The 26,867-nt window shown below is 37.6% G+C and overlaps 2 protein-coding genes across 2 annotated transcripts; one reads left to right on the top strand and one right to left on the bottom strand.

Annotated features, from left to right (window-relative positions):
• Positions 1 to 2,036: 2,036 nt before the first annotated feature.
• On the top strand, positions 2,037 to 11,579 carry LOC140142215 (cholinesterase-like). Its single transcript, XM_072164182.1, has 8 exons — positions 2,037 to 2,411; positions 3,526 to 3,685; positions 4,276 to 4,353; positions 6,956 to 7,074; positions 7,811 to 7,975; positions 9,454 to 10,064; positions 10,521 to 10,696; positions 11,455 to 11,579. The coding sequence occupies exons 1-8, from the start codon at positions 2,037 to 2,039 to the stop codon at positions 11,577 to 11,579; spliced, it is 1,809 nt and encodes a 602-aa protein (XP_072020283.1).
• Positions 11,580 to 15,324: 3,745 nt separating this feature from the next.
• On the bottom strand, positions 15,325 to 24,380 carry LOC140142214 (acetylcholinesterase-like). Its single transcript, XM_072164181.1, has 8 exons — positions 24,015 to 24,380; positions 22,804 to 22,963; positions 22,264 to 22,341; positions 20,018 to 20,136; positions 19,081 to 19,248; positions 17,578 to 18,188; positions 15,725 to 15,900; positions 15,325 to 15,449 (listed from the first exon to the last, which is right to left on the bottom strand). Exons 1-8 carry the CDS (start codon positions 24,378 to 24,380, stop codon positions 15,325 to 15,327), a joined length of 1,803 nt encoding a protein of 600 aa, XP_072020282.1.
• Positions 24,381 to 26,867: the final 2,487 nt, after the last annotated feature.

Genomic DNA, 26,867 nt, shown 5'->3' with positions numbered 1-26,867 from the left:
AAAAACGGTAGTTTTTCGTGGGTAGGCACGATACGCGCGTATCGTGTTAAGGGTGTCAAAACATGAAAAATTGGAAAAAGGGTAACAAAATTGCAATTGCTAATACGCGGAATTGAAATTTAGGGTATGAAATTTGATGGAAGGAATAAAATCCCTGTTTAGGGTATCGTTTTAGCCAAAGGTTAAATCCTTGTTTAGGGTGCTTTTCAAAAGTTGATTATCGCGGATGGTGTACAGACCACAATGTGAGTGACCCCCCGGGGGCAAAAGGTACTGCCCTAATGCCTAATATGAAGAGAAACACTACTGTTTTTACCCAAGGATAATCAAGAAGAAAAGATGACAAATGTGGAATTTGTAGAGGGGGATATCAGAACCGCTAAACTAGCCCGCCGAAAGACAGCACCTGATCTTACTGCACTGTTATCCAGTAGTTAAAAAGGTCTAACATCGTTGGCCTGGTCAACTAGCAGGTTTATGCAGGAACGAACTAAATACTAACAATAATATTACTAAATGTTTATACTAGTATTTGGGCAGGTAACCTTGTGCTTACATATCAAAATGTTCTTTTAAATGGTCCAGACCTTGACAAGTTATTATGTTATGCCATAAAATGCTAAGCTAAAACACTTCATGAATAAGAACTCTCTATAGTCTATGTTTAATAGATGTGCTGTTTACCAAGTCCGGCTAAACACCCAAACATAACTCGTAAGTGCTCTTGAAAGATCACATAAGTGCTCTTGAAAGTTCACATAAAGAATAGTCACAGCAATACGAAAATCCAGAAGAAGAAGGAGCAATGTCTGAACATGCATCGCTGACCGTACTGACTACGTCGATACAGAAGTATAGTAACATTTGAAAAAAGAAGGCCAGACCTTTCAATTAAAAAAAATTGTATGCTTAAAATTTCAGCCTTGTTGAATGTGTCATTATATTGAAACAACCATTTGCACTAGCACTAGTGTCATAAGAATGAATTACGGTCCCAATGAATTACGGCATTTCAAACATTAACCACCACATGCCTTAATTCGGGGACAGGTAAATGGCGAGTTAAAAATGGGCGAGTTAGATGAAAGCGAGTTAGATTGGCGAGTTACCCCCTGCAGAGATTAAAGAGTGACCCCTGCTGAGAATACAACAAGTCCCGCCGGCGAGTTAAGCTTTTTTTACGGCAAGTCCCTCCGGCGAGTTAAGGTTTTTACGACAAGTCCCACCCGCGAGTTAAGATTTTTACGACAAGTCCTGCCGGCGAGTTACAACAAGTCCTATCATTGAGTTAAGATTTACAGCAAGTTCCACTGGCGAGTTACGACAAGTCCCATAAGCGAGTTAAGATTTTTACAGCAAGGCCCATTGGCGAGTTAAGATTTATAATAGTTCAATAAGTCGTAACTCGCTTGCGAGACTTTATGGTTAGACTTGACGGCATTGCTGTAACTCGCTTACAGGACTTGATGGTGTTGTTGTAACTCGCTTGCAGGACTTGATGGTGTTGTCGTAACTCGCTTGTGGGACCTGTTGGTGTTGTCGTAACTCACTTGTGGGACTTGTTGGTGTTGCCGTAACTCGCCGATGGGACTTGATGGCTTTGTCGTAACTCGCCTTTAGCTTACTTCATGGGGGGTAATTGACAAAAAACCTAATCTCTGTGGGGGTAACTCGCCTTTTTAACTCGCTTTTCATTAACTCGCCTTTTTTTAACTCGCTTAGTTACAGCTCCCCCTTAATTCGCCGTTAACCTTTTAACAAATTACAGTATTAAAATGCGTCAGACGTGCCCTAAATAAATAGAAAGGTCAATAAATCATAATAATATAAAATTATCTTTTATGGCGATATCTGGATATAAAGTTTGTATATCGATAATCTCCGTGATTTTTAAGGATATCAAAGTCCAATATTATGAGTAGCAACAAATTGTTTCTCTTTCCTGCTCTCAAGTCTCATCACAGCTGTGCTCTCATTTCCCGCCGTATTATACAATCCACATCAGCAAATACAAGTAAGAGGAACACTCAAAAATCATGGTACAGTTTTATAATTATTTAGTACTTCTGTGTGGATGTATCTTTGCATTGTCTTACGGCGATGAGTTAACCGTCACAGCTAACCCAAGGGTTATAATTCCAGATGTAGGAACGGTATTTGGTGAGACATATCACTACGTCAGGGATGAGTATCCTACCGTCGACACTTACGTTGATGCGTTCCGCGGGATACCATTCGCGGAACCGCCAGTAGGACAATATCGTTTTGCCAAACCTGTACCTGCTGAGCCATTTACGGAAGATTACAACGCTACGTATTTTAGGAGTCCGTGTCCTCAGCTGGGAACTGATGATATCAATGACGGAGAAGAGGATTGTCTTCATCTGAATATATGGGCGCCAAATCCAAGGGTACGTAACATATTTTACTCAAAATTTAAGAGTCTGTTCTTAATTGTTGCTGCATATTCTGAACATCTTTCTAACAGTATTTTGTGAAAAAATTACTGGAAAAGAATTAAAAGTAAAAATGTGGCGTCAGATTTAAATCAAAGAGTCAAAGGCAGGTATTAAGCCGATTGGCGATCAACAGTCTGTTAAATGGAGAAAAAATGGAAGCGTAAGAAATTGTCGATGATACAGCGTTCAAGGCCAAAGACATATACAGGACATTAATTTTTGACAGCAAATTTCAGATGCTTGATATCATCAAGACTGGGTATTCCGGAAGAGGAATATTATTATTGAGTTCAAAATTATATATTCTATAAGGAAGATGAAAAGGAAGGGTGTCAGTATATCACCCTGAAGAACTCCAGTGTTACTTTTAACATAAGATAATGCCTGCGACGAGATGTTGTAAAGTATGGCACTCTACTTGGATGGCATAACACAGGCAGCCCTGTGGGCACAAGTTTGAAAGTCGACGTCTTATTAACGTCGATTCCATGTTGCCGTATCAAGCTGTTGTTAAATTTTGGGCTACATCGAATTGAGCGTTATTTCAACCGTTCAACGTTTTTTAATCACTGTGCCCAATGGGAACCGTCTTGAAAACGTCATAATGTCGTATTATGCTTATATTATAATTATGGAATTTCTCATTCAGGGTTCGCTATTTGGCAAAGTGGCAAAAACTGGCAAAAACTCATGTATAGTCAGTCAAATATTAAAAGTAACACAGAAAGCTGATAAACAATAACACACAACTTTTGAATTCGGTATGCCACATTGCAGTTAAATGCACCAGCGAAAAATGAAAACCCATGCCCTTAATATGTTACTTATAATTACCAAATCTGGCCTTGTTACACTTAGGAAATTATTTTTTTGTAAGTTAACAATTTGTTTTGAGATAAAAAAAAGTGAACTATTCATCATTTTTTTCGTTTTTGCCATTTTTGCCGGCAAAAACTGCCAAGTGTTTAAAACCGTGGTTAAAACCGTGGGTTTTTCCACCTGCGAAAAAAACTTGAGAACCCTGGTCTCATTGTATATTGCAATTTGTTGTTCAATTTTATTTTAGATCCCTAATGCTGCTGTTATGGTATGGATCCATGGAGGTGCATTTATTTTAGGCGATGCACTCGGTACCAATGATGATGGCGTGCCATTAGTAGGATTCAACGATGTTGTCTACGTTGGCATCCACTACCGTCTGAATTCATTTGGATTCCTTGCGACTGGTAAGAAAAGACAAAGTTTAGATTGTTCAACTGACAATTCCCCTTTTCAGCAATTTCAGAATCCATAACTCTATGGCATTTTTGACATTTTGCTTAAAAAGTTACTTTATTCAGAGTCTTAGTTTGAAATGACGTGGCTTGCGACACCATCACGGTGTCTTCCTTCAGCGTAGTGTTTACAATCCAAGTTTACGATCGTAGTGTTTACGATAATCTGCGGACATTTGTAAACACTACGCTGAATGAAGACACCGTGATGATATCGCAAGCTACTTCACTGCAAACCAAGACTTTGAAAAAGGTAACTTTTTAAGCAAATGTATTTACACATCATAACTTATCTTCAAGAGTAAACGTGGTACAAAAAAAAAATTGGTAAACCTTATTTCTAATATACAGGAATATCAACATCTTATAAAGTAAAAAAGTTTGATGTTCTTAATTTTATGAGAACGTGTCACGTAATTATCTTGTATTATTACTGATTTTGACAAACCGGGCCACCGACACGGGCTCGTTGTTACACCTATATTATTGTTGCAGTGCAGTGTAACGGTGTGATTAAATTTTTTCTAATGATACTATTTCAGGTGATCCGGAGCTACCAGGAAATTATGGATTGTGGGACCAACTTCTTGCCTTACAATGGGTGAAAAATAACATTGCTGGTAAGAATCAATAGTATCTCTGGGTGTTTTGATTGCCAATGAGATTTGTTGCGTTAGCAAAACAAGCTACTTTATTGATCAAATACCAATCGCTCGTCGCTTAGCGACGGAGAATAAATTCAGAGTTTCCTATTCAACTTATATGCAAACTGGCGCTTGGTGGTGCGTTTACATTTCCACGTGATTCGCAGCAGGGCGTACGTCGTATTTCTTTTGGTTCGTTCCCGCTTGTACACAAATAATGATTAACCCGGTGTTGACGGTGTGCGGAGGAACAGGGGCGTAGCCAGGGGAAGCCGGAGGGGGAAGATTGTATTGGATAAAATGGGAACGGCAAAGAGTAAAGTATCCTTAAAATGACTAAACATTGGTAAATACGGAAGAAAATTTGGCTCTGCGGAGGAATGTGACTCTTTTTTGCTTGTATACCGGGGCCACCGAACCAGGGGAGGGAGTAGTGCAAAATGTCCAACTCGACCCGCTACGAAAATGACTTTACCAGGACAAGTACGCACGAAGCACCCAAAATGTGTAACTGCAGTGCTATAAAGACCCAAAATGAGGACAGTTGTGGCCCATGTAAAACCGGGGAAAGGAAGATTTGTATTACAACTTTTAGTTAATTTAATTTGTCTCCGTATTTGGAGCCGAAGGAAGGGGGGGGGGGGCAACTAGAATCTCTCAGTGCGCCTCTGGATTGGTTGAAATAAGACGTGAAGAAGTTTTGTTTAAAACTACTATTTTAGACATGAAAGATGGTTTAGTCACGAACTTTGAGTCACGAGTGTGTACTAGGCTAGACTGGGAGCAGGTCACAAATTATCTCATTTCCAAAGGCATAGTGTAGGGACCTCCATTCAACAATCATAGCATTAAAGTTAACCTTTTAGTTGTTGGGAATGAGATTACATATTCAAAGGTCATTTTTGAATGTACAAGAATATTAAGGGGTCAAAGAACTGTGTCCTGATGCTTAGTTTGTTGGAGATCCTAGTTTAGACTGCTGCCCTCATTCGTCAACCTCCTGGATTGACGAAGCATAACACAGTACATGCGCAGTGTAGACGACTGGTGGAGTCAGTCTAATCCTAGTTCTAATGAATCTGGATGAGTTAGCGTAAAAGTGGCAAGTGACAACCTTGCAAAAAGTTCAAGAAACTTTAGTTTCAAGACACCTGTTTACAATTTAATTAAAACAGTATTAAAATAGCCATGCGTTCCGTGTTATCAATATTTTGTTTACGTTTAACTTTGGAATGTCAGACAATAAAAGGTCGTTTGATCATCAGCAATTCACCTCCCGATCGGCGAATCGCGTTTAAGGTACATGTACTTCAAAGGTTATAGAACGGGGTTTTTTTTGGTAACTGTTATTCGGGAAAATCGGCATTATGCCAAAACAATGACGAGAAGGACTTAAATTTGAAAGTGTAGTTCTACGAAAATCCACACAATTTTTGAAACAAACCCTGAATGATCAAAGATTCATTTCTTGAAAAAGTTTTAAGATTCATTTTTTCATTTACACTTTATTTAAGTTTCTTTGAAAGCATTAATGTATTTAAATAAATCTATGTAATGGAAATGTTTTAAAGTATAATAGTGTATGAGCCTGACCCTGTTAAATGGGAGGTTTGGTACCAGCAGTTGAACACCCAGTACACAATATGTACAGGTAACACATTGTGTCCATACGGGTCGTACCGTTAAAAAAAAGAACCACTAACCGCGAAATGTGGATATCCAACTAGTTTGCCCCGCAGGGCTACAAAGAAGCCCTAAAATTGATATCCAACAAACTTAAAATATAAATTAGTATTGCCCCCGAAAGAGGGCAGGGCTTGAAGAATGAGGGAAATTATGCGGTAGAAAGTAAAAGAAAAAAGTAGAGTTAGGGTTAGGGATTAGGGTTAGAGATTAGGGTTAAGGGTTAGTGTTTAGGGTTAGGGTTTAGGGTTTAGGGTTTAGGGTTAGGGTTAGGATTAGGGTTTAGGGTTATTAATTAATTATGTTACAAATTAAAAAAAAACGTACTACGTATTTTGACAACGGGGTACACCGTGCCCATACGTATGCATGATGGCAATTGAACCGGAGTAGCTTTTGGCGGGAAAAGGTCATCGAACTTTACACAGGGTCAAATTTCAAACTTGTTCAAATTGTGTTGTGCCGTTTTCTTTTAAAGTTATTGACAGTACTTCTAAAAGGTCACGTTAATTACCATACATTCAGCTCCTGAATTGTACGTTGGTGTGACAAAAATCTCTAATGTCAGTGATATGACGCAGCAACCAATAGACTTACGTGTGGATAGACATAGTTTTGACCTTTGACCTGATTTAAAACTGCCGCTAGATGATTATTTGAAATTCTGTGTAGTTAATTCTTCACCAAATACTCTAAGAAAGATGTTCTTTTAGAAAATGGATTAGTAAGTTTTCAACCTTGAGAAATTTACATTTGAACTTGGGTAAAGGTGTTATTGGACCACCCTGTCCTCCAGCTTTGAACTTGGTTGCACAGTTGGTAACGTTATTGAGATCACAAAGTATGCCCTTATTCAAGTAGTTCACTACAAACTAAAATATTTTTTTTATTCCAGCGTTTGGCGGTAACGCTGACAATATTATGATCTTCGGTTTAAGCGCTGGTGGTGCCAGTATTGGTTTACATGTTGTATCTCCTCACAGCTGGCCAACCTTTGACAGGGCGATCATCGAGGTAAACATCTTTCTTTTCTTATTAATTACATGCTTTACCTGAGTAATGTTGATGTTCTGTTTATACATAGAAACATTGTTCTGTCTATTAGAGTTTGTCTAAACCGAATATGCTATACCCGGATTGGAACTAAAGTAAATTGTCGTTAAGTTTGTTTATTTCACCCATAATGTAATCAAATAAAAAAATACACTTTTTCATAAACATTCACTTTGTATGGCTGTTTTTTAGTTTTAAAAGAAAAATTAAATTCAAACATTTCAGAATTGTAAATGTGCAAATTGTAAATATTTGGAATCAGCATGAATATGCATTAAAATGTGTACAAACAAGTCTAGTATTGATTCAGCGGTTTTAAGCTTGTTGAAATAGCTCTTGGTATTTTGAAAGAAAAATAACAGGGCATTAGGGTGTGTTAGACGGTCGTTGTACAGGGTGTCCCAGAAAAATTACCGAGTGAATAAAATTGAACGTAAGTCGAGAAATAGACATCAGAATAAAAAAATTTAAAATGTAGCGCATAGCCTATTTTGTTGTGCATCCCATACGAAAATTTAATTTGATTCGGTTGACTGGTTCCGAAGAAATGAACGATTGCATAATGCGTGCATCAAAATAAATCCCCATAGTTGCTAGTATAGTTAAGCATTTGAAACAAACTAAATAATTTATTTATTGCCGTTTATTGTAAAGCCGCTTACAAATCAACCCTTGCTTTGCTGTCTGGTAATTTCAGAGTGGAACGGGGACAAGCCCATGGGTTGTTACCGATATTGAAACAGCTCGTTCCGATGCAGTGAAAGTGGGTGAACAATGTGGGTGCGACACTAGTTCCTCAGTCGCTCTTGTAGAATGTCTCCGTGAAAGACCAATGCAAAATATTACAGCAGCTACAAACTTGGTAAGTATGAATTACATGAAAGTATGCCTATAATGGATGCAATGATTGCGACTGGTTTGTTTTATTGATTTATTTTTATGTCGACACCAGGAGAGTCACTAACTGTCACGCCCGAGCTGTAGGGTCACTACAATTTTAATAGAGAAAGACAGAAATTCACTCCATGAAGCAAATAGCTTAGCCCTACTAGACTTGTCCAATTCAAGTTACTATGTCCTCCCTCCATAACAATCATAACAATTTTATCTGTGGGCAAATTGGCCCTCGGTGATATTGGTTTTATAAGAGGCCATTGTAAAAGGGACCTATCGAATAGGGCTAAAGATATTGTTGAACAATTCCCCCTCATATAACAGAGAATGTATGACAAGATTAATAACAATTCAAGACACCATTAAGAACTAATCGGTAAATGCTCCTCGTAGACAAACTTGGCGGCTAAATGACATGAAGTCGTTGAGTTTATAATAGCTTCGAAGAGGAATTCAAAAAAGGTTACGGTTCCACCAACACTACGTCCAGTTTTGTAATTAGAAATGTAAATGTTTAAACTAGCAATCGTGTCTATTACAGCCTGTCTCAAAAAAAATTGTGCAAGTGAAAAGCGCCCTCTTTGGCAATTAGAAAATACCGCTGTGGGATAATGCTTACATCAACGTCAAGGGCGTAGTCTTAGCTCTCAAATGCCGTTTGTTCTGTTCAATTTGCTTGTTTTAATCTCGAGATATGCTTACTTAACAACGAAAGGGCGAAATCACAATTGTGCCACTTTTACTAGGGAAGAGGGTTGTACATGTAAATCAATGATATCATCAAGTTTATCAAGAGTTCCTTCGTGAAATCAAAAGAATGCATCAACTACGCAACAATACACAATTGTTTTTACTGTTTTTACTGTTTTATCATGATACAGGTATAATGATCCTCTTTTTCCACTTACGACAAATTAAAAGATAAATATTTCACATTCTGCTGTAACATTAAATACGTTTGCATGTCAATGATTTCATTATGATAAAATACTGTTCTCTTTGTCACTCAAGACATGTTAAAAGACAAACAAATATTGCACACTTATAGGTTAATGAAATAGTTCATGAAATCTGACAAATTAGTGAAATTAGACAAAATAATGCACGCGCGCTGATGTTGATGCGTCTTATGCACGAGCCCCGAAGGGGGGGAGTGCATTAGACGTATCAACATCAGCTATCAAGTTTACATTAACAGCCCTATTCCTAGTAAAAGTGGCACAATTGTGATTTTACCCTTTTGTTGTTAACTAAACATATCTCGAGATTAAAAAAGCAAATTGAACAGAACAAACGGCATTTGAGAGCTAAGACTGCGCCCGTGACGTTGATGTAAGCATCATGTCACAACGGTATTTTCTAATTGCCACAGAGGGCGCTTTTTACTTGCACAATTTTTTTGAGACAGGCTGTATATTGATCAATATTTTCATTTTCACATTACAGGTTATCGTGACAATAACAAACACAGTTCCATTTGTACCAATCGTAGACCTTGACTTCCTTCCAGATCATCCAACAAACCTCATCTCCCAAGGCAAATTCAAGCAATGCGATCTACTTCTAGGGACCACTAAAGATGAAGGGACTCTATTTGCAATGAGGGCATTTCCCGAACAAATCCCAAGACGTAACCCATTCATTCCCCGTTCAAGATGGGACACCGTTGTTCCAGAGTATGTCTACAGTTATTCTAACGATGTAATTTTAGAAGGAGTGGATCAGCAATACGTTGATTGGACAGTTGCTGATGACCCGGATGCAAACTATTTCTGGTTCTTTGTTGAGATGAACACCGATGAAGCTTTCGCATGTCCAACTGATACATACGCAAGGGCGTGGTCGGAGCATGGTAATGACGTCTACTTGTACCAGTTTAATCACTTAACATCAAACCAAGGAGGACTTCCATCTTGGCAGGGTGTGGCGCATGGTGCAGAGAATCAGTATGTGTTTGGAGTAGCCTTAAATCCGTTATCAGAACTTGAGCAGACGCCGGAAGAGATCAATATGACCATGTACATCATGAAAATCTGGTCAAATTTTGCTAAAACTGGGTAGGTGATTTTATGTGTACCAAAATACAGCATGCCCTATACAAAGGTGGTGTCTTTTTAAGCATTTCCTAATTTTGGATTAAAACACCGCCGTTGTATGTATATAGGGCATTAGTGCCAATCCGGTTTGAAATGTGCGCTGATGCTACTGGTTGTCAATGTCAAAATGTCGGTCTGCATCCACTGGTACAAAGGTCGGCTAGTTCCAAGGTTCGCTAGTACCTACTAATCTTAAGCTTAACTATTACCCTACCTTTCGGACTTGCGAATCCCGTTAATTTTCGGACTAGCGAATCTTAGGATTAGCAAACCTTATAGAACTAGCAATAAGTCACCAAAATTTCTCACAAACTAACTATAACCAACGCGTTATTTTGTTAAAAGTTTTAGAAAACTACCCTGATGGATATTTTAACATGAGAGTATTATGTTTTTACTTTATTTTCTTTTCTACAGAGACCCTAACAGTGACCCGCTTACATTACCCGGTCAGGAGACATTCTGGCCGAAATTTTCTCTTCCTGAGCTCAAATACAAAGAACTATCACCTACCATGCCAAATATGCAGGGACTGAAAGCAGATGTTTGTCACTTTTGGAACGATTTCGTCCCTAAAATGGTCACATTTGCAGGTAAATGAAGTGTTCTTGTATCACATTTTGACGGATATAAAGTTTTATAATTAAAGCAGTGTTATTGTGTCATATCACATATACGGCAAAGGACATAATACATTTTGACAAGAGACTAACATTGTCTTCGCTGTTAATTCATTATATTCAATATGTTAAATAGCATGTTCAACTTTTAAAATGCACTCTTAGTGTTGTTTTGCCCCCCTTCTTTTAAAATTATAAAAATGCTACCCAGTCGCTAAAGCACTGTACAGCAGTCTGAAAGTGCTAATATTGAGCACATTAGTACAGTGATAGCGCCCTCTGTTGTATGTTCAGTATGTTTAAGGTTACACAAGCTATTTTTTTTTAATGTTACGGTTACGCAAGGTTTTGTAAATTAAAAAAAATGGGGGCATAAAAAAAAGGCAGCAAGCCCGGCAAGGCGACGACTTCCATTGTAAAGACTTGCAACTAATGGAGTTCGATTATACAAGAGCCCGCAGGGCATGAAAGCCTTTACTTTTGCTGGAATTTCTTCAGCCCGTCACCCCTTTCATACTTAGTTCATACTACCATTTCATAATTTTACCAATTTTATATTTATCCCTCAAGTTCCCTCATTCTTCAGGCCATCGTGATATCTTCACTATCGTGTAAGGATATGCGAACCAAAGTACGGATAGCTAATGTGATTGAATGTTACTGTTGTTATTGATATTTTTGCTTACTTTTATCTCTGCTTACTTAATTTCATTTATGCATTATTTCTACAGCCGATCTCGAAGAAACGGAGAGGCAATGGAGGGAGGAGTTCTATTCATGGAAACATAATGATATGACAGAGTGGCGAGATGCATTTGACGATTACAAAGACATCAAGTCAACCTGTAAAAACTGAAAGAAAGGGATAACTGATCGGAAACCTTGTTCTTATGTATATATCGTGAAAACAAAAGCACAAAGCGGGATCGAAGAACTAAACCGGGAAACATTGACAATTCTGCAAGTTAAAAAAAATGCTCATTTCAGAGTGCAAGTGAAAAAAAAACCAAATGTTAATTTCAGATTCTTTTCATAATACGTAATAGAACTGGAATTCATTTAGCGAAATGAATGATAAACGAAACATGAAAAAAAAAAACCTACGGAAATAAAACACTGAAGTGTCTTGAAAATATCAGGCTTTGGTCCTTGTTTAAGAAAAATCGACTTTTTTATCCGGTAAAAACAGTTGAAGGCATTGAGTGTATTGTGTGTGTGAGGACCAACTTTGCTGTTTTAACTTAAAAGTTCACGTGTCAAAATCAATGTGTTGCCCCGGTGATGAGCTATTCCTTTAGAAATCCACACCCCTGTGAAAGATTTAGCTGCAGTCTTCCACATAGGGAGTATCATAATGGGTTTCAAATAAAATAAACAATTGGGTAGCTTCCTTTTGAGGAAAAGCAGATGGCAGATTTCAAATCAAATAGCCCAATGTTTATGCTTGTGTGGTTCTCCGTACTGCCGAACCACGGATAACTGCATACCGTAATTTGTGTGGACTTGTTGCAGTGTAGGGCGTTTTGGCTATAATCTATCCACACTCAACTAATCAAGCAAAGCGTTTTGAATATTGTGTAGGTACGACCTCAAAACCCCAAATAAAGAAAGTCCACACTTATGTATCATGTCCTACACCAAAACCTGATCTTGTTATGACAATTTGATTGATAAGGCCGTTTGCAGAATGACAGAATCTTGTTAGCTCCAATTTGATACCATAATACCAATTTGATACCAAATTCGCGGACAAGAAAGTTTAACCACGCTTATCAATTTCGACCCCGTGTATCGTTTTGATTTGCAACTTTTGAAAATACACCATGTTTCATATACTAGTATCAATCTTTGTCAATTTAGAGTGTTTGGTAGCAAATTTTGTGTCAAATTGGAGCTACAAGATTCAGCATACGACCTTATCAATCAAATGGTCATAACAAGATCAGGTTTTGATGTAGGACGGGTTATTTCTTTATTTGAGGTGTTTTGGATAATGGTATTCACCAGTACACGAATGCGGAAATCAGGTGTAGAATAATGGGAGTACTCACTGCTTGTAAGTGTAAGGGTAACTTATATAATCTATTGGCTGGGGATACACGAATAAATATAACATAAAAGCATCACCAAGAGATCAAGTCTGTCATTTTAATACAGCTATAAGTTTGTTTTGCGTATTTGTTTGAATTGGCCGAAAAGTCACTGGAACTCTAATCTTTACCATAACCTCACTTAACCCTAACCTATAACAGGGTCTGACATATAACATACGCCTTAACCCAATCCTAACATAAATTTTATTGGACAGTTTGCGTTGGTAAAAAAAGAAAGTCTGACTTAGGTAAGTAATCCTTAGAGTCCAATTTGACAGTGAACTGAATAATCCAATCTGATTTCGAAACGCACATTTTGTCGTCTTACTACAATGGATATTTCACCTCATAACTAGAGCGGTTACCGCACCATAGCTGAACCATGGTGCTTCAGGCAGTATATTGTGGTATACCATTGTTACCTGGGTAGTTTATACCTTCTTGGGATTTCTAGATATGAAAAGGATCCAAAATAGGAATATTGAGGAGTGTGACCAAAGGTGGGGAAATTATTTTAATGCATTCTTTACTTCTTTCTCTTTCATTTGACACCACTCAGAGGGCCATACCTTCTTTTCATGAAACGGACCCATAAAATGAATGTTGACCCGTGTCTTACATTGTCTTATGAGGAGTGTCATCCCCGGTGGGGGGAAATGATTTTAATACATTATTAACTTCTTTGTCTTTCATTTGACACCACTCAGGGGGTCATAACTTCTTGGCATTTCGAGATATGAAAAGCACCCAACTTATGTATATCGACCCAGGTCTTCTGAGGTGTGTTACCCCCGGTGGGGAAATTATTTTCATTATATTATATATATTTTTTCTCTTTCATTTGACACCATTTGGTGAGTCATACCTTTTTGAGATATGAAAAGGACGCATATGAATATTGACCCGGGTTTTATGATGAGTGTCACCCCCGGGTGGGGATATATTTTTTACATTTCATATTCTTTGGCATTTTGCTCTTTCATGTGACACCACTCTGGAGGTCATACCTTCTTGGCATTTTGAGATAGGAAAAAAGACGCAAAGTATCATCCCGGTGGGGAAATATATTTTTTTATTAAATATTCTTTACTTTTTCTCTTTCATGTGAGACCATTCTTCGTAGTTCATACTCCTTGGCATTTGGAGATATGTCCATTTAAAACCAAAAGGTTGCTGAGTAAGGAAGTAAGTAAGGGTAAAAGGTTAATATAGGCTGAGACCATTTCATGGTTCAGCAAAAATCTTTTTACGATGGTACTTGATATTTTAATATTGTATAGGCCGGCTGTTCCCTCGGACATCAGAATGAAATGGCTATTCCAGTTGAAATCCATACATCCCCTTTTTAAAGACTTGACTTTAATCGTCCACACGGGGAGAGTGAATTTCAAATAGGATTACTTGAATGGGTGACTCACAATTGAAGTGTATGGATTTTAACTGGAATGGCCCATTATTTTTAAAGAACAGATTGTCTTATATACTCGTATAGTTTATACGGATACATGAGTAAAGAAGGGGAATTCTTTGGTAATTTTTTTCTTCGGATAAACGTGGTGAGTGACATATTCTTTATAATCTCGTCATATTGATTGATTGTGCACTACTCAAACAAGTGCAAAGTCTCAGATTTTAGATTTATAATTGTAAATCAAATGATTCAGCAATGATCAGATGCACCGAGTACCGAAGTCTCATGGTATTGAAAACACTTTGGTCAGCACCATGAGAACAGAAAAGATCGATTATAATTCGTTTTATTTTGGACGGATAGAAGATTGAAAGAAGTTGTGATCTACAATCTTGGAAAAGGTACTTGGAACGCTTGGCACACTCTGACGTAAATTCCGTCCAGAATTTCTTATGATCATGGAAATGACGTATATTGTGCTTGGGAACAAACATGATATCTACAACAATGATTTACACTTCCCGCTCCACATCAATCAATGTTGGACACATTGAGATCCCGCTGAAGACATTGGCATTTCTCAACATTTAGGGGGAAAGGGGTGACAGTTTTCCGTTATTTAGACGCAAGCGTTCCAAGACTTATTTCCAAGATTGTAGTTTGTCATTGTTATAATCGAGCTATACTATACAGTTGGAAGGTATTAGTTAGTAGGCGCTAGACTACACCCCATACTTCAGAAGAAGCTTTTTTTTCTTCAAAAATCGATAGATAGGAATTCGCTGTGGACCCTTCTTTTGCAGTGGACTAGTTCTCTACCGGGTACCGGTAATTATATATGAGTGCACTGGTTTACTCTAGGAACAAAAATGTTCCAAAACGTGTCCTCGATGCGGGGAGAACCCTCGCACTTGGACCTTCAGAAAAGAGGTATGTTGACGTTTTAGAGAGAACCTAAAAAGTTCCTCAGTATGCTTAAAGATCGTTTTATTGTCCTTTTAAGAACCAATGGTTCTCCTGTAAATGGAAACCTTATAATGTGCGATCACTACCAGTTCTTCCCATCGATTATGCTTTCACTGTGTCTGTTCTTTTCGTCAGTTTTCACAAGTCGACTTGATGGCTTGGTAATCGTCAAATGCGTCTCGCCATTCTGGCATATCGGTATGTTTCCATGAATAAAACTCTTCTCGCCATTGTTTCTCTGTTTCTTGAAGATCAGCTGTTCAAGAAAACCAATTAAACAAAAATAAATATTTACTAAAAAAATTTGGAACACTTAAAAGTAACTGAAAACATGCTTATTCTCAAACATGTTAAATATTCAAAAAGTTGCGAATGAAAAGCTTCTGTAATTGATTTATGTCTTACAATAGAAAATATAATGTAAAATTGTTTTTGATCCCGTTTAATTAAGAGAAGTATATTTTATGTAACGTAAAACTAGTATTAGAGCTGCCAGCTTAGAGCATTGAATACAATATGAAATATTATTACCTGAAAATGTGACCATTTTAGGAGCAAATTCGTTCCAGAAGTGACAAATCTCTGCTTTCAGCGATTGTTTATTTGACATCGTAGGTGACAGGTCTTTATAATTTAGCTCTGGAATCGAATATGCCGGCCAGAAAGTGTCCATGTCAGCAGGTGTTAATGGTTCACTGTTAGGATTTCTATATGAAAATGGACGAAAAAATAAGGTACATTATTGCAACTATTTGTGACACTTATTCCTGTAGAGTTGTAAGTAAAAAGTACATTAGAATAGAACTACATAAAATGTAAACAGAGGAAGAGGCTTACGCATCATACACTGGAACATGGAAACATTCAAACATTACAACTAGTGCACGAGATCAAATTAATGATGCTTAATCGTTATTCTTAATATATCAATAATATTAAGCATCATTAATTTGATCTCGTGCACTAGTTGTAATGTTTGAATGTATCTATGTTCCAGTGTATGATGCGTATTAAGCCTCTTCCTCTGTTTGTATGATTATATTAGGCTGGCGGGTAAGCATCATTAATTGATCTCGAAAAAATGGTATGTACCCTGCAAACACAAAAACGTTTTAAAACATTTTAAATAAGTTATATTTTGGCTTTTGGTTTAGGTAAAAACGTTTTAATAACATTAAAATGTCGGGTTATATAAAGGTCACGATAACGTTTTAAAACGTTTAGTATGAAAACACCTTACAACAATATTTTTAAAATGTTTTCGAAAATGTTATTGTAAACTATTTTTGCAAACATTTTTGCCAAATATTGTGTCAATACTTAAATAACATTATGTTAAAATATTTGAACCCAGCAAACACAGAAATGTTCTTAAAATGTTTTTTTCAAAACCTTTTAATAACATTTAAATGTCGGGTTATATAAAGGTCATGAAAACGTTTTTAAAACGTTATTGAAAATATTTTAGGCAAACATTTTTCGCAAAATATTTTTTCAACCCCAAAATAACATTCTGTTTAGAATGTTTTGTATCAAGTTTTCAAGAATGGTTTTGGAATGTTATTAAAACGTTTTATACCCTTTATATAACCCGACATTTAAACGTTTTCTGTGAAACATTTTTGTTTGCTGAGCAGTAGATTATCAAAAAATGTTTTTTAAGGTTATGAAAACGTTTAATACTCTTAATATACCCTTTATATAACCCGACATTTAAACGTTTTCTGACAACTTTTTATAACCTTTTGCGAATGATGTCGAAAACGTTTTGTGTTTGCTGGGTAATGTGTTGTTTGTACTGTTCACCCTTGACTGCTCATATCCATAAGTACCAGACTGGAGTCCTGTTTATCAAGGACAGTCTGTGTAGCTCAGTGGTAGAGCGCTCGCCCGACAAGCGAGAGGTCTGGGGTTCAAGTCCCCGCGCAGGCAGGTATGTCCGGAGTTTTTTCTCTGGTATATCTGCCTATGCATGTTATGTTTCCATTTGTAAATTCATGTTTAAATGTGCTAGTGTGCGATGCGTAATTCTTCTTTCCCCTGTACATAAAATGTACTTAATTTAGGTATCAATACGAAAACAGTAATTGTTCACAAAGGCAATACAGTATTACTTGCCAATGACACGTACCAAGATAAACCATTGTACCTAGGATCATGTTTTTCGAATTTACATTTTTGCCATCCATTGTTATAACTGTCCGTGAAAGTTCCAGTATCTAATGGCTGTCCTTTGAAAAGAGGTTTTGACACAGAAGTACAGACCATTTCTTCACTCTCTTTAATGCTCTGGGTGTTAGCCATAGCCTTCAATCTCGAGAACCACTGAAGCAATACTAGGCTTGTTTGTACTCATTTAAGATTGAAACTTAAGTATTACTTACCCAGTTTTAGCAAAGTTTGTCCATGATTTCATTATGTACACAGTCATGTTGATCTCCTCTGGTGTCTGCTCAAGATCGCCAAGCGGATTCAAGGCCCTTCCAAAAACAAATTGCAATTCGTCATTATGCGCAACACCTAGCCAAGTTGGAAGTCCCTCGTGGTTAGAAGGTAGGTGGGTAAGCTGATACAGGTAGACGTCGTTACCATGTTGTGACCACGTCCGTGCGTATGTATCAGTGGGACACGCAAAACCTTCATCGGTGTTCATGTCAACCCAGATCCAGAAATAGTTTGCATCAGGGTCATCAGCAACTGTCCAATCGATATATTGCTGGTCCACTGCATCTAAAATGAGATCGTTAGTATACATGAATACCCACATAGGTACAACCGAGTCCCATCTCGAGCGGGGAATATAAGGCACTCTTCTTGGAATTTGCTCCGGGAATGCTCTCATTGCGAAGGACGAGCCTTCGTCCTTATTGGAGCCTAGAAGAAGTTCGCATTGCTTGAATTTGCCTTGGGAGACAAGACGTCGAGGATCGTCTGAAAGGAAGTCATTGTCGACAATTGGTATGAATGGTGTCACGTTGACTGTTCTTATAGCGATCTGTTGAATACAAAAAGGAAAAGATATCAATAACTCGTCGTGATTATGGTCCAGAAAAATTACCTGGTTGAGAGTAATACATTTTTCATAATTGTTGAGGTCAAATCTCATGTGGAGCTCATCGAATTCAGAAGCCAGCGCGTGATAATCGTGGCTCTTGAGCCACAACAGCTCTAGTTATAGGCCTATATTATCTTTGTTTGATTTTGGTGTTTTATAATGCATACTTCAATTTACTGTATGTAAAAGACTTTGGGTTGCCTCGCATCTCGCCGAATACTATAAATAAATAAGCAAATAAGCCAGGTCTCCATTTACATTGATTCTCTTTAATAGAGATTAATATAGTCACACATAACTGGAATATTATCTGATATGACTTATGTTAGCAAGGTTGTTTCTTTATTGACGAGACACCCAATACCGCTGTGTCAACATCGCAAGTGTATGATCTTACACTCTTTGTCATGATAAATGTTTGTATGTTCATCACCTGAGGGAAGCCCAAATTAGGGTAAAATTGCACAATTTTGAGCGCTACACTCGCACTGGCATCAAATACCAAAAGTCACCTTCATTTTTGGGGCTAAGGAAAGAAAGTCATTGTCAACAATTGGTATGAATGGTGTCACGTTGACTGTTCTTATAGCGATCTGTTGAATACAAAAAAGAAAAGGATATCAATAACTCGTCGTGATTATGGTCCTGACAAATTACCTGGTTGAGAGTCAAATACCAAAAGTCACCTTCATTTTTGGGGCTAAATAGTCTGAAATTAACCATTTTTTCGTGCGCAAATCGCGCAATTTTCAATCTCAAACAGGCACAAGTATGGTCACTCCCTGAATTATTATGCTCCCGCTCCCACTGATCATGTGCTACTAAAGCTTACCGTATTTGTAGCTGCAGTAATATTTTTCGCCGGTATTTCACGCAGACATTCCAGAAGAGCTGTACTTGAAGTTGTGTCGCACCCACATTGTTCGCCAACCTCGATTGCTTCAGAACGAGCCTTTTCAATATCATATTCAAGAGCCCAGGGACTTGTTCCCGTTCCACTCTGCAGTAATAAGACACGTTAAGAGGGTTAGAACAAGAAGGCCCTATCTGCAATAGCTGCTCTGGTATATTCTACATTGTATGCATCTAAATATGTGACATGTGGCAGCTATTGCAACAAGATAAGGTCAACAAATTGTAAGGGTGTAATTTAAACGTACTATAATATCAAAAGTTATAGATTTGTGTACTGATTAGTAAGAAACGAGTGGTTCTTATAATAGCAGTTAAGTCCAACGTGTTAGAGTTTGTAGTAAATTAATTCTGAGAAGAAACTTATCTCAAAGAGATAAAGTTTTAACAGGGATTTCTTTAAATCTCTAGTTTGATTGTGCATTGGCGATCCACGTTGTTGAATACTAATCGAGCTAACTTGAGTCTGAAACCTTTTGAATAAAGAAAAATTAACTGCTTATTTCTCGGTTTTCTTGTATGGAAACAAAGGGATCTGGTTCTGGTTGCGATGGGTATTTCCAGATTCTGATTCATAGTCTGATTACTGTTCTGCGCCCAATATCATGATATTTGACCTTAGCATTAATGCTAAGGTCTCTTTTCTGTTACGTTTGTTTTGCTGAGGATATTGGGTTTGCCGAAGCTCACCATAAATCACATCGATACTCGGTAGTCGGTACTGAGTTGTCGTAGTGAAGTTTCAGATTACAATTTTATCGGTAAACTCGGAGGTAAGGTAAATTAAAGAGGCTATGTTAGAATGGTTGCCATTACCATGATTACAAGGACATCTGTCCACTATGTGACCCACTAACCTGCATTGCTGCTCTGTGGTAATAAGGCCAGCTATGAGGAGACAGCAGATGCAAACCGACACTGCCACCACCGGCACTCTGACCAAAGATCATTATATTTTCAGGGTTACCGCCAAAAGCTGAAATATAGAATTTAGCAAAACTTTGTGCTTACTTAATTAGAGATTTCAAATTCCACTTTAGGTGGTTTGGTCTTTGTAATAAAAATGATCGATTCATACTCCCTTTATGATTCTTGATGTCGAGCCATATAGATAAATAAAGGGATTGTATCGGAAACCTTTTTAAAGCCATATTGTAACAATTGCCGAGGAGGACGCCCTCAATATTTTTCAAAATTCTGACTCTATTGTAATGTACATTATTAAACTAACATACCCTCCAAAAACCAAGACTTTATTACAGTGCTGTAATTTTGTCAAATCGCATAAAACGCAGAAACCTTCGTTTGATTATTACGATGAAAACATTAGTCGAATGCGTACACGATATTCATAACACAGAGTCAGTGCGGGATACACACATCAAAGCACAAACGATGGAGTGACATGCACTGGCAACATCGGCGCTGGTAGTAAATTCCAATTTTCTTTGCTTTTCCTCAGTTGTTCGGCTCAACATTAAAAGGGGACACATCTGAAAATAAAAGCTAACATTCTATGGAAAATATATAAATACTTATCTATTTTTATGGAAATGTTACAATGTGGCTTTAATTTGTGCCAAGTAAAACCAAAGTACAATTCGAGGGTTGACAAACAGAAGGCCTTAACTCAAAAAGTGCCTTTTTGAGAAAAATGAATAAAATAATATTTTGCATTGAAATGTGACCAAGTATTATTGTGCTATAGATGCAATAGGAAGTTGATTGAGTTAAGGCTTTATGGTTTTAAGAATCTGTGGGTATTACAGATTATTTTGGTACCAAAATGTCAAAATTGCCAAAAGTGAGTTAAGGCCTTCTGTTTGTCAACCCTCGAATTGTGAGTGTCTCATCAGATAAATGAACCGGTATGATATTTCCAAATGAATCTGATCGAAAAGTAAAGACAACAAAATAAACCGTGATTGTGCACACAAAGGCGTTTACAAAGGCGTTATTTACAGACAACTGTTTTAATTGAATCATTATACAAATGCATGGATTCGAAGGACTCTTGACCTGTCCATAATTAAACAAAGATAACACATTAAGTACTACTATTCAAGGCAACGATGAGATATGAATGAATGGTGATACTGTAAACAAATTTAAGCACTTGTTACAGAACATCAGCTCTTGAATAATAGATACGCAAGTTAATCGTCTAATTACACCAGTAATTACTGCTAATGTAAACACAATGTGTAGATATTGTGCTATCTAACATTTCTAACTAAAAACCTTTAGCTGAAAAATGGGGGCGATTGCTTTATTCAATATGGCCACAAATGCTTCTAGTATGGCATCTGTTTATACCAGTTGTAACACCTGTCTGTCTGTCTGACTGTCTGGGTGCCTGTGTGTCTGTCGGGGTGTCTGTCTGCCTGTCTTATGAAACACCCGGAGGTACTCGGCTCGGACGATTAATGCCATCACGCCAAGCTGACACAAGGTCAATTTCTACAAACTTTTACGTCTATTCGCTGTCGTAGTGCACGTTAGTAACCATTGGTTACTGCTCCAAGCCTGGGCTCATACACCTGTTCCGAATTTTGATATGCCATATTATGCTTTGTGTTGTGATCATTTCGATCAGTGGTTCGTAACAAAAAAAGCGTGATCCAGTTGACCTGGCAACGGTCATATTGTAACGTGCACTACGACAGCGAATTGGGAAACATCATGACCGAGATGGGGTTCGAACCAACAACCTTACGATCATAAGTCCAATGTTCTAGCTACTGCGCCACACGACACATGGTCTGAGTTGTCGACCAATTGTCTCATGTGAAGGTCACTTTCTGGAAAGCTGGACAAGGTCATCTGTTGAAACTGATTTATCATCTCGGTCATTTATAGCCCTTGGCTGTATAAAAAACTGGTATTGACTGGTTATCGCAGGGCCAAGACACGTGTTTATTTTTTTGCAACTATAATGGGCCGCAATACCACCAACACTTAGGGTTAGTTTAGGTTCAGAGTATTGAGGCCCATCAGGGTTTCAAACAATAAACACGCGGCCGGGACAGTGAACTAAAGCTGCCAAGTCAAGAAGAATTGCTTAAAACTTTGAAGGGAGCTGTAGCGTCAAGTTGAATCTCACCTGCTATGTTAGTCTTTACCCATTGTATTGCAAGAAGTTGATCCCACAGTCCATAATTTCCTGGTAGTGCTGAATCACCTGTAAAATGTGCAATGGTCATTTCATTGTAAAAATGGTTTATATACTTATTTATCTACTTTTGTCTTTTCATTATTAAGACATTTCCAAACAGAACGAGATATGGGACAATCAATAATGCCTCACATACTTACTCTTTTAGAAACGACTATGTAAATTATACTTTCTGTATCCCGTACCTACGGTTCAACGTTCCCTCCGAAGGACGGAGTTGTCTTACCCAATGCTAATATACCATGGGGCGAAAGGATGTCTATATTTAATCTATACCCCAGTCAATCAAGAAAGTCGCAATGTTGTCGGGTTTTGAACCTGAAACCGCATGAATCAGGGGCAAGTACCTAACCACTTCGACAGGCTGATATTTAAGTTAGTATTTACGTTAAATTTTAATAAGGGCCATGTACAAATACGTGTTATAATATCAAATTTGATATATTAAATGATACAGGAAAATCTTACCAGTAGTTAAGAATCCAAATGAATTAAGTCTGTATTGTATTGTTACGTAAACTACATTATTGAATCCAACCAATGGCGAACCATCGACCTTAACTTCGACACCATCACCAATAATATAACCTCCTCCATGGATCCAAATCATAACAGCAGCATCCGGGACCTAATTAAAAGATATAAGGAAAAGGTGTGGAATTGCTTTAGTGTTTATTTACAGCAAAGGCTATACCAATAAAAATTAGTTTCTTGTAGTTGTTGGACCATCCAATTCAAAGCATTCTGAGAATGGCCCATGAGTAGCTCTTTTACAAGATATGTAGTCCTGTTACTGTCCCTGAGATCAAACACAGACCTGGAATTAGGCCATATCGCATCGCATTGTACAACTCAAAACATATTGCCTATTGCACGCCACTTTAAAAATGGGATGCAAAATTGTGATACAATTTTTCACCTACTCTGCTGCCAGGTCAGCCCTCAAAAATGATTAATTAAGCAGCCCTGCAAAAATATATTGTATTTCATATAATGAACTAGAATCAGTTTAGGTTCTAAGAATGGTTGTTAAATGGTTGCTAAGTAGCTCTAGAAACCTAAAACTCTGTAAGTTAAACACGTTTTTTATATAACCCCGTAATCAAAAAGGTATATCAATGTTATTGGCCTGCCCTATTATAAGCATTCTTAACCACTTCCAAATCTGCACTTAATATTGCACCTCATCAGAGGAAATAGCACCCCAACTTGAAAAGTGAGATGCGAAATTTGCAATAAGAAATTCTTATTTCTGGGGCTGATCAATTAATCTCTCATTCGATAACACACAATGTCAGCAGGATGAGTGGGATCGACTTATATTATCTCAAGGATTGTGGAAGACTAAGTGATGGTTTATGATGGTCTGGCCTGCGTAAAATAGTGTCACTATAGGCTTGGTGGAATCGTTGAACTAAATGGACTGTGGGACTAAGTGGACTTTTAAATCTTTGAAAGTACTTATCAAAAAGAGGGTTAGTTGAACTAGGTAATCTTGTGTAAAGCAGACAATTAATTGGTCCATTTCTAAGAATAGCAATTAGGTATCATTTACAAATTTATCAATATCTTGAAAAGTATTTAAGCTATTTTTATCATTTTGGTATCATTTTGCAAAAATACAACTTGTACCGGGTTTTGTCAGAGTGGGTCACATATACACACAAGGCTTAACCTACCCTTGGATTTGGCGCCCATATATTAAGATGAAGACAGTCCTCGTCACCATCATCCGTTCCAAGCTGAGTACACGGACTTCGATAATACGTAGCGTTATAATCTTCCGTAAATGGCGCCGCAGGTACAGGTTTTGTAAAACGATACTGTCCTAGTGGAGGTTCTGCAAAAGGTATACCACGAAAAACATCGACGTATGTATCGATTATAGGATACTCATTTCTTACGTAGTGGTACGTCTCACCAATAACTGCACCTACATCTGGAATTACAACCCTTGGGTTAGCTGTGACGGTTAATTCATCGCCGTAAGACAATGCAAAGATAAATCCGCACAAAAATATTAGAGATGTGTCAAGCAGAGTCATCTTTCGTGCCTTCTATTGGCATTGATTGATGTGAATAAGAAATAAAACGATGATAATGATGAATGGAGTACCAGGGACGTTAACAAGATATCTGATTATAGTTACTTGAGAACATTGGACTTTGATTTTGATCTTTTAAATTACGGACACTATCTTCAGAATAAAAATAATTATCAGTAATGTGCGACCTAATTATCTGTTCGGGTGAATTTAAAGGCGACCTTAAAAGCCTAATGGAAGATTAATCACACAATAGGTTGAAGGTTCAATATTCTAAATAAAGGTCTATTGTCTGTTTGTTTGTTTGTTTGTTTGTTGAACATTAGAGTGTGAGGAAAAACATTTTTTATTGGATCAACTTGGAACTCTCCGAGAATTGTATTTTGGTACATACTACAATTGTGCTGAAATACATTCAGTATTAGATCAGTAGAGCAGTAGATTTTCACAAAATCGCTACTTATTTGCTATTTCTCAATGTATGAGTCTATCAGTAGGAACAACCTGGGGAATATTTTGATGACATCATAACTAATATTAAACACTTTGAGTACCTTGTTTAAACCCAGACTCCAAAGCGTCAACAGGTAGTTAGTTGTCTCTACTTACAAATGTCTCCTAAATATGAAAGGACTATTTCCACCTAAGTACCTAACTACAGATTAAAAGTCGAAATCTCTTGGAATAGTTTCACAAGAGCAAAATGAATATCATGGATTGTACTGTAGAAACCTACGGTGGGCCTCACCACCCCTCTTTTCGATAGTTGGCCCTACCCCGGGAAGGGCTGGGGTAAACATTTATCACTAAAATGAGCGCAAAGGATGGATCTACGATTGGCTTAAGTCGTTTAGGTGTAAAGACTCGCGTTTTTTAAGCAGGAAGAACAATATTAGGACTGGTACATCCTTCGTAGCACTAGGGTTAAACGATTGAGTAACATGACATAATCAATGGTATCAAATGCTGCAGATAAGTCAAGCATAACGAAGACCACGCCCGTCATCATAATCTATCTATGCTAATTGTCATTCTGAGTCAAAGCAGTCTCAGTAGAATGGTGTTTGCAGTAAGCTGACTGGATGTTCGATTGCAGGTATGCCTAAGTAATCCTGCAGTTGGACTTGCAAGTAATGTTGTCAAGGTAGATAAAAGCTTTCAAGATTGACGTCACAATAGTATATTTCACTGCATAAGCAAGAACCAATAGCAAGGAATTGCATCGCGAAGGAGGCGACAAATTTGGCATATTGAAGCTAAACTGGTGAAATATGGTGCAAAAGTGAAATAAATTCGCGCGAAGCACACAGAAAAGTGGTATTTTCATAGGCTTAAAAGGCCAAATATGAGGTTTAATAATTTGGCCAGAAACCCACATACTTGCGTCAACTTGGGGGTAACCATGTGTCGCTTTTGTTTTTAATGCATGTGTTGCCTCTTTTCTATATATTCAACGTGCAATAATATTTGAACTTCTGATCTTATAGTATGCGTTGATAAGTTTTATTGGTCTTGTTGCTCTGGAGCGAGTGAACATGCCCTCAGTAGGGGTTTGGTGCTTTTCCATCTCCTCTTCTCTCACCCCTCTGGGCTCATGATGATTCGGCCCACTCAACTCGAATCCATCTTATTACTGTTTTCTATTTTGAATAATGTATTTCTTTATGTGCAATATTGAACATGTATGTTTCGGATTGTTTTATCCATTTATTTGTCATATTTATTAGTTATTGGAATAGTTTTATGCTTTGGGTGAGTGAGGCCATCCTTTCCACTTTTTTTACAGGTCCTGTTGTCCGCACTTTCAGCTGTGGACTTTACTTACCATGGGATCTGGTTGCATTAGGAGGTCTCGCCCCTTTCTTGATTATGTGTGTTATATGTGGTATTTTTGATATTTTAATACATGTCATGCATTTTTTTTACCGATTGTAAATTTCACATCAATTCAGCTTTTAGCTGCTACCGTGTCTTTGAATGAATGAATGAATGAATGAATGAATAAATGTTATTGTATGGACCATCCCCCTATCAAAATATTTGGGAAATTTCCCCCCCATGCCCCGGGATCTACGCCTATATTAGTATCGCATCGATCACGCAGAACCTCGTCGATAAGTCCACAATGATCCTTGCAATGCGAGTAGGCGATAGTGGCATGAAAGAATTCATATTACTCTCACATGACTCGTCAGTATCAATGGATGTTATCCCTGAGCTCTCGTACGTGTAACCGAGGCAATAGAGACATTGCGATTTCCAAACGCAGCACGTGGAACGTACGTTTTAGTGTACGTTTTTACGTACGTTAATACGGTGTTAAATATTGCTAGTCTCGGTTCCAAACTGGATTGTGCTCATTCGTCACGAAGGAGAACGAGTCAGCTAGAATAAAGACTATAATATTTGATCTGATCTAATCTAGGTCGATAGAGGGCATATTGATTGAAAAATAACAGCAAGCTGGGTCTCTGCTTAATTCAAACA

The sequence above is a fragment of the Amphiura filiformis genome, chromosome 20 (assembly GCF_039555335.1).
Source record: "Amphiura filiformis chromosome 20, Afil_fr2py, whole genome shotgun sequence".
NCBI lineage: Eukaryota > Metazoa > Echinodermata > Ophiuroidea > Amphilepidida > Amphiuridae > Amphiura > Amphiura filiformis.
Note: the sequence above shows the minus strand (reverse complement) of the source record. Positions and strands in the feature narration are given on the sequence as shown.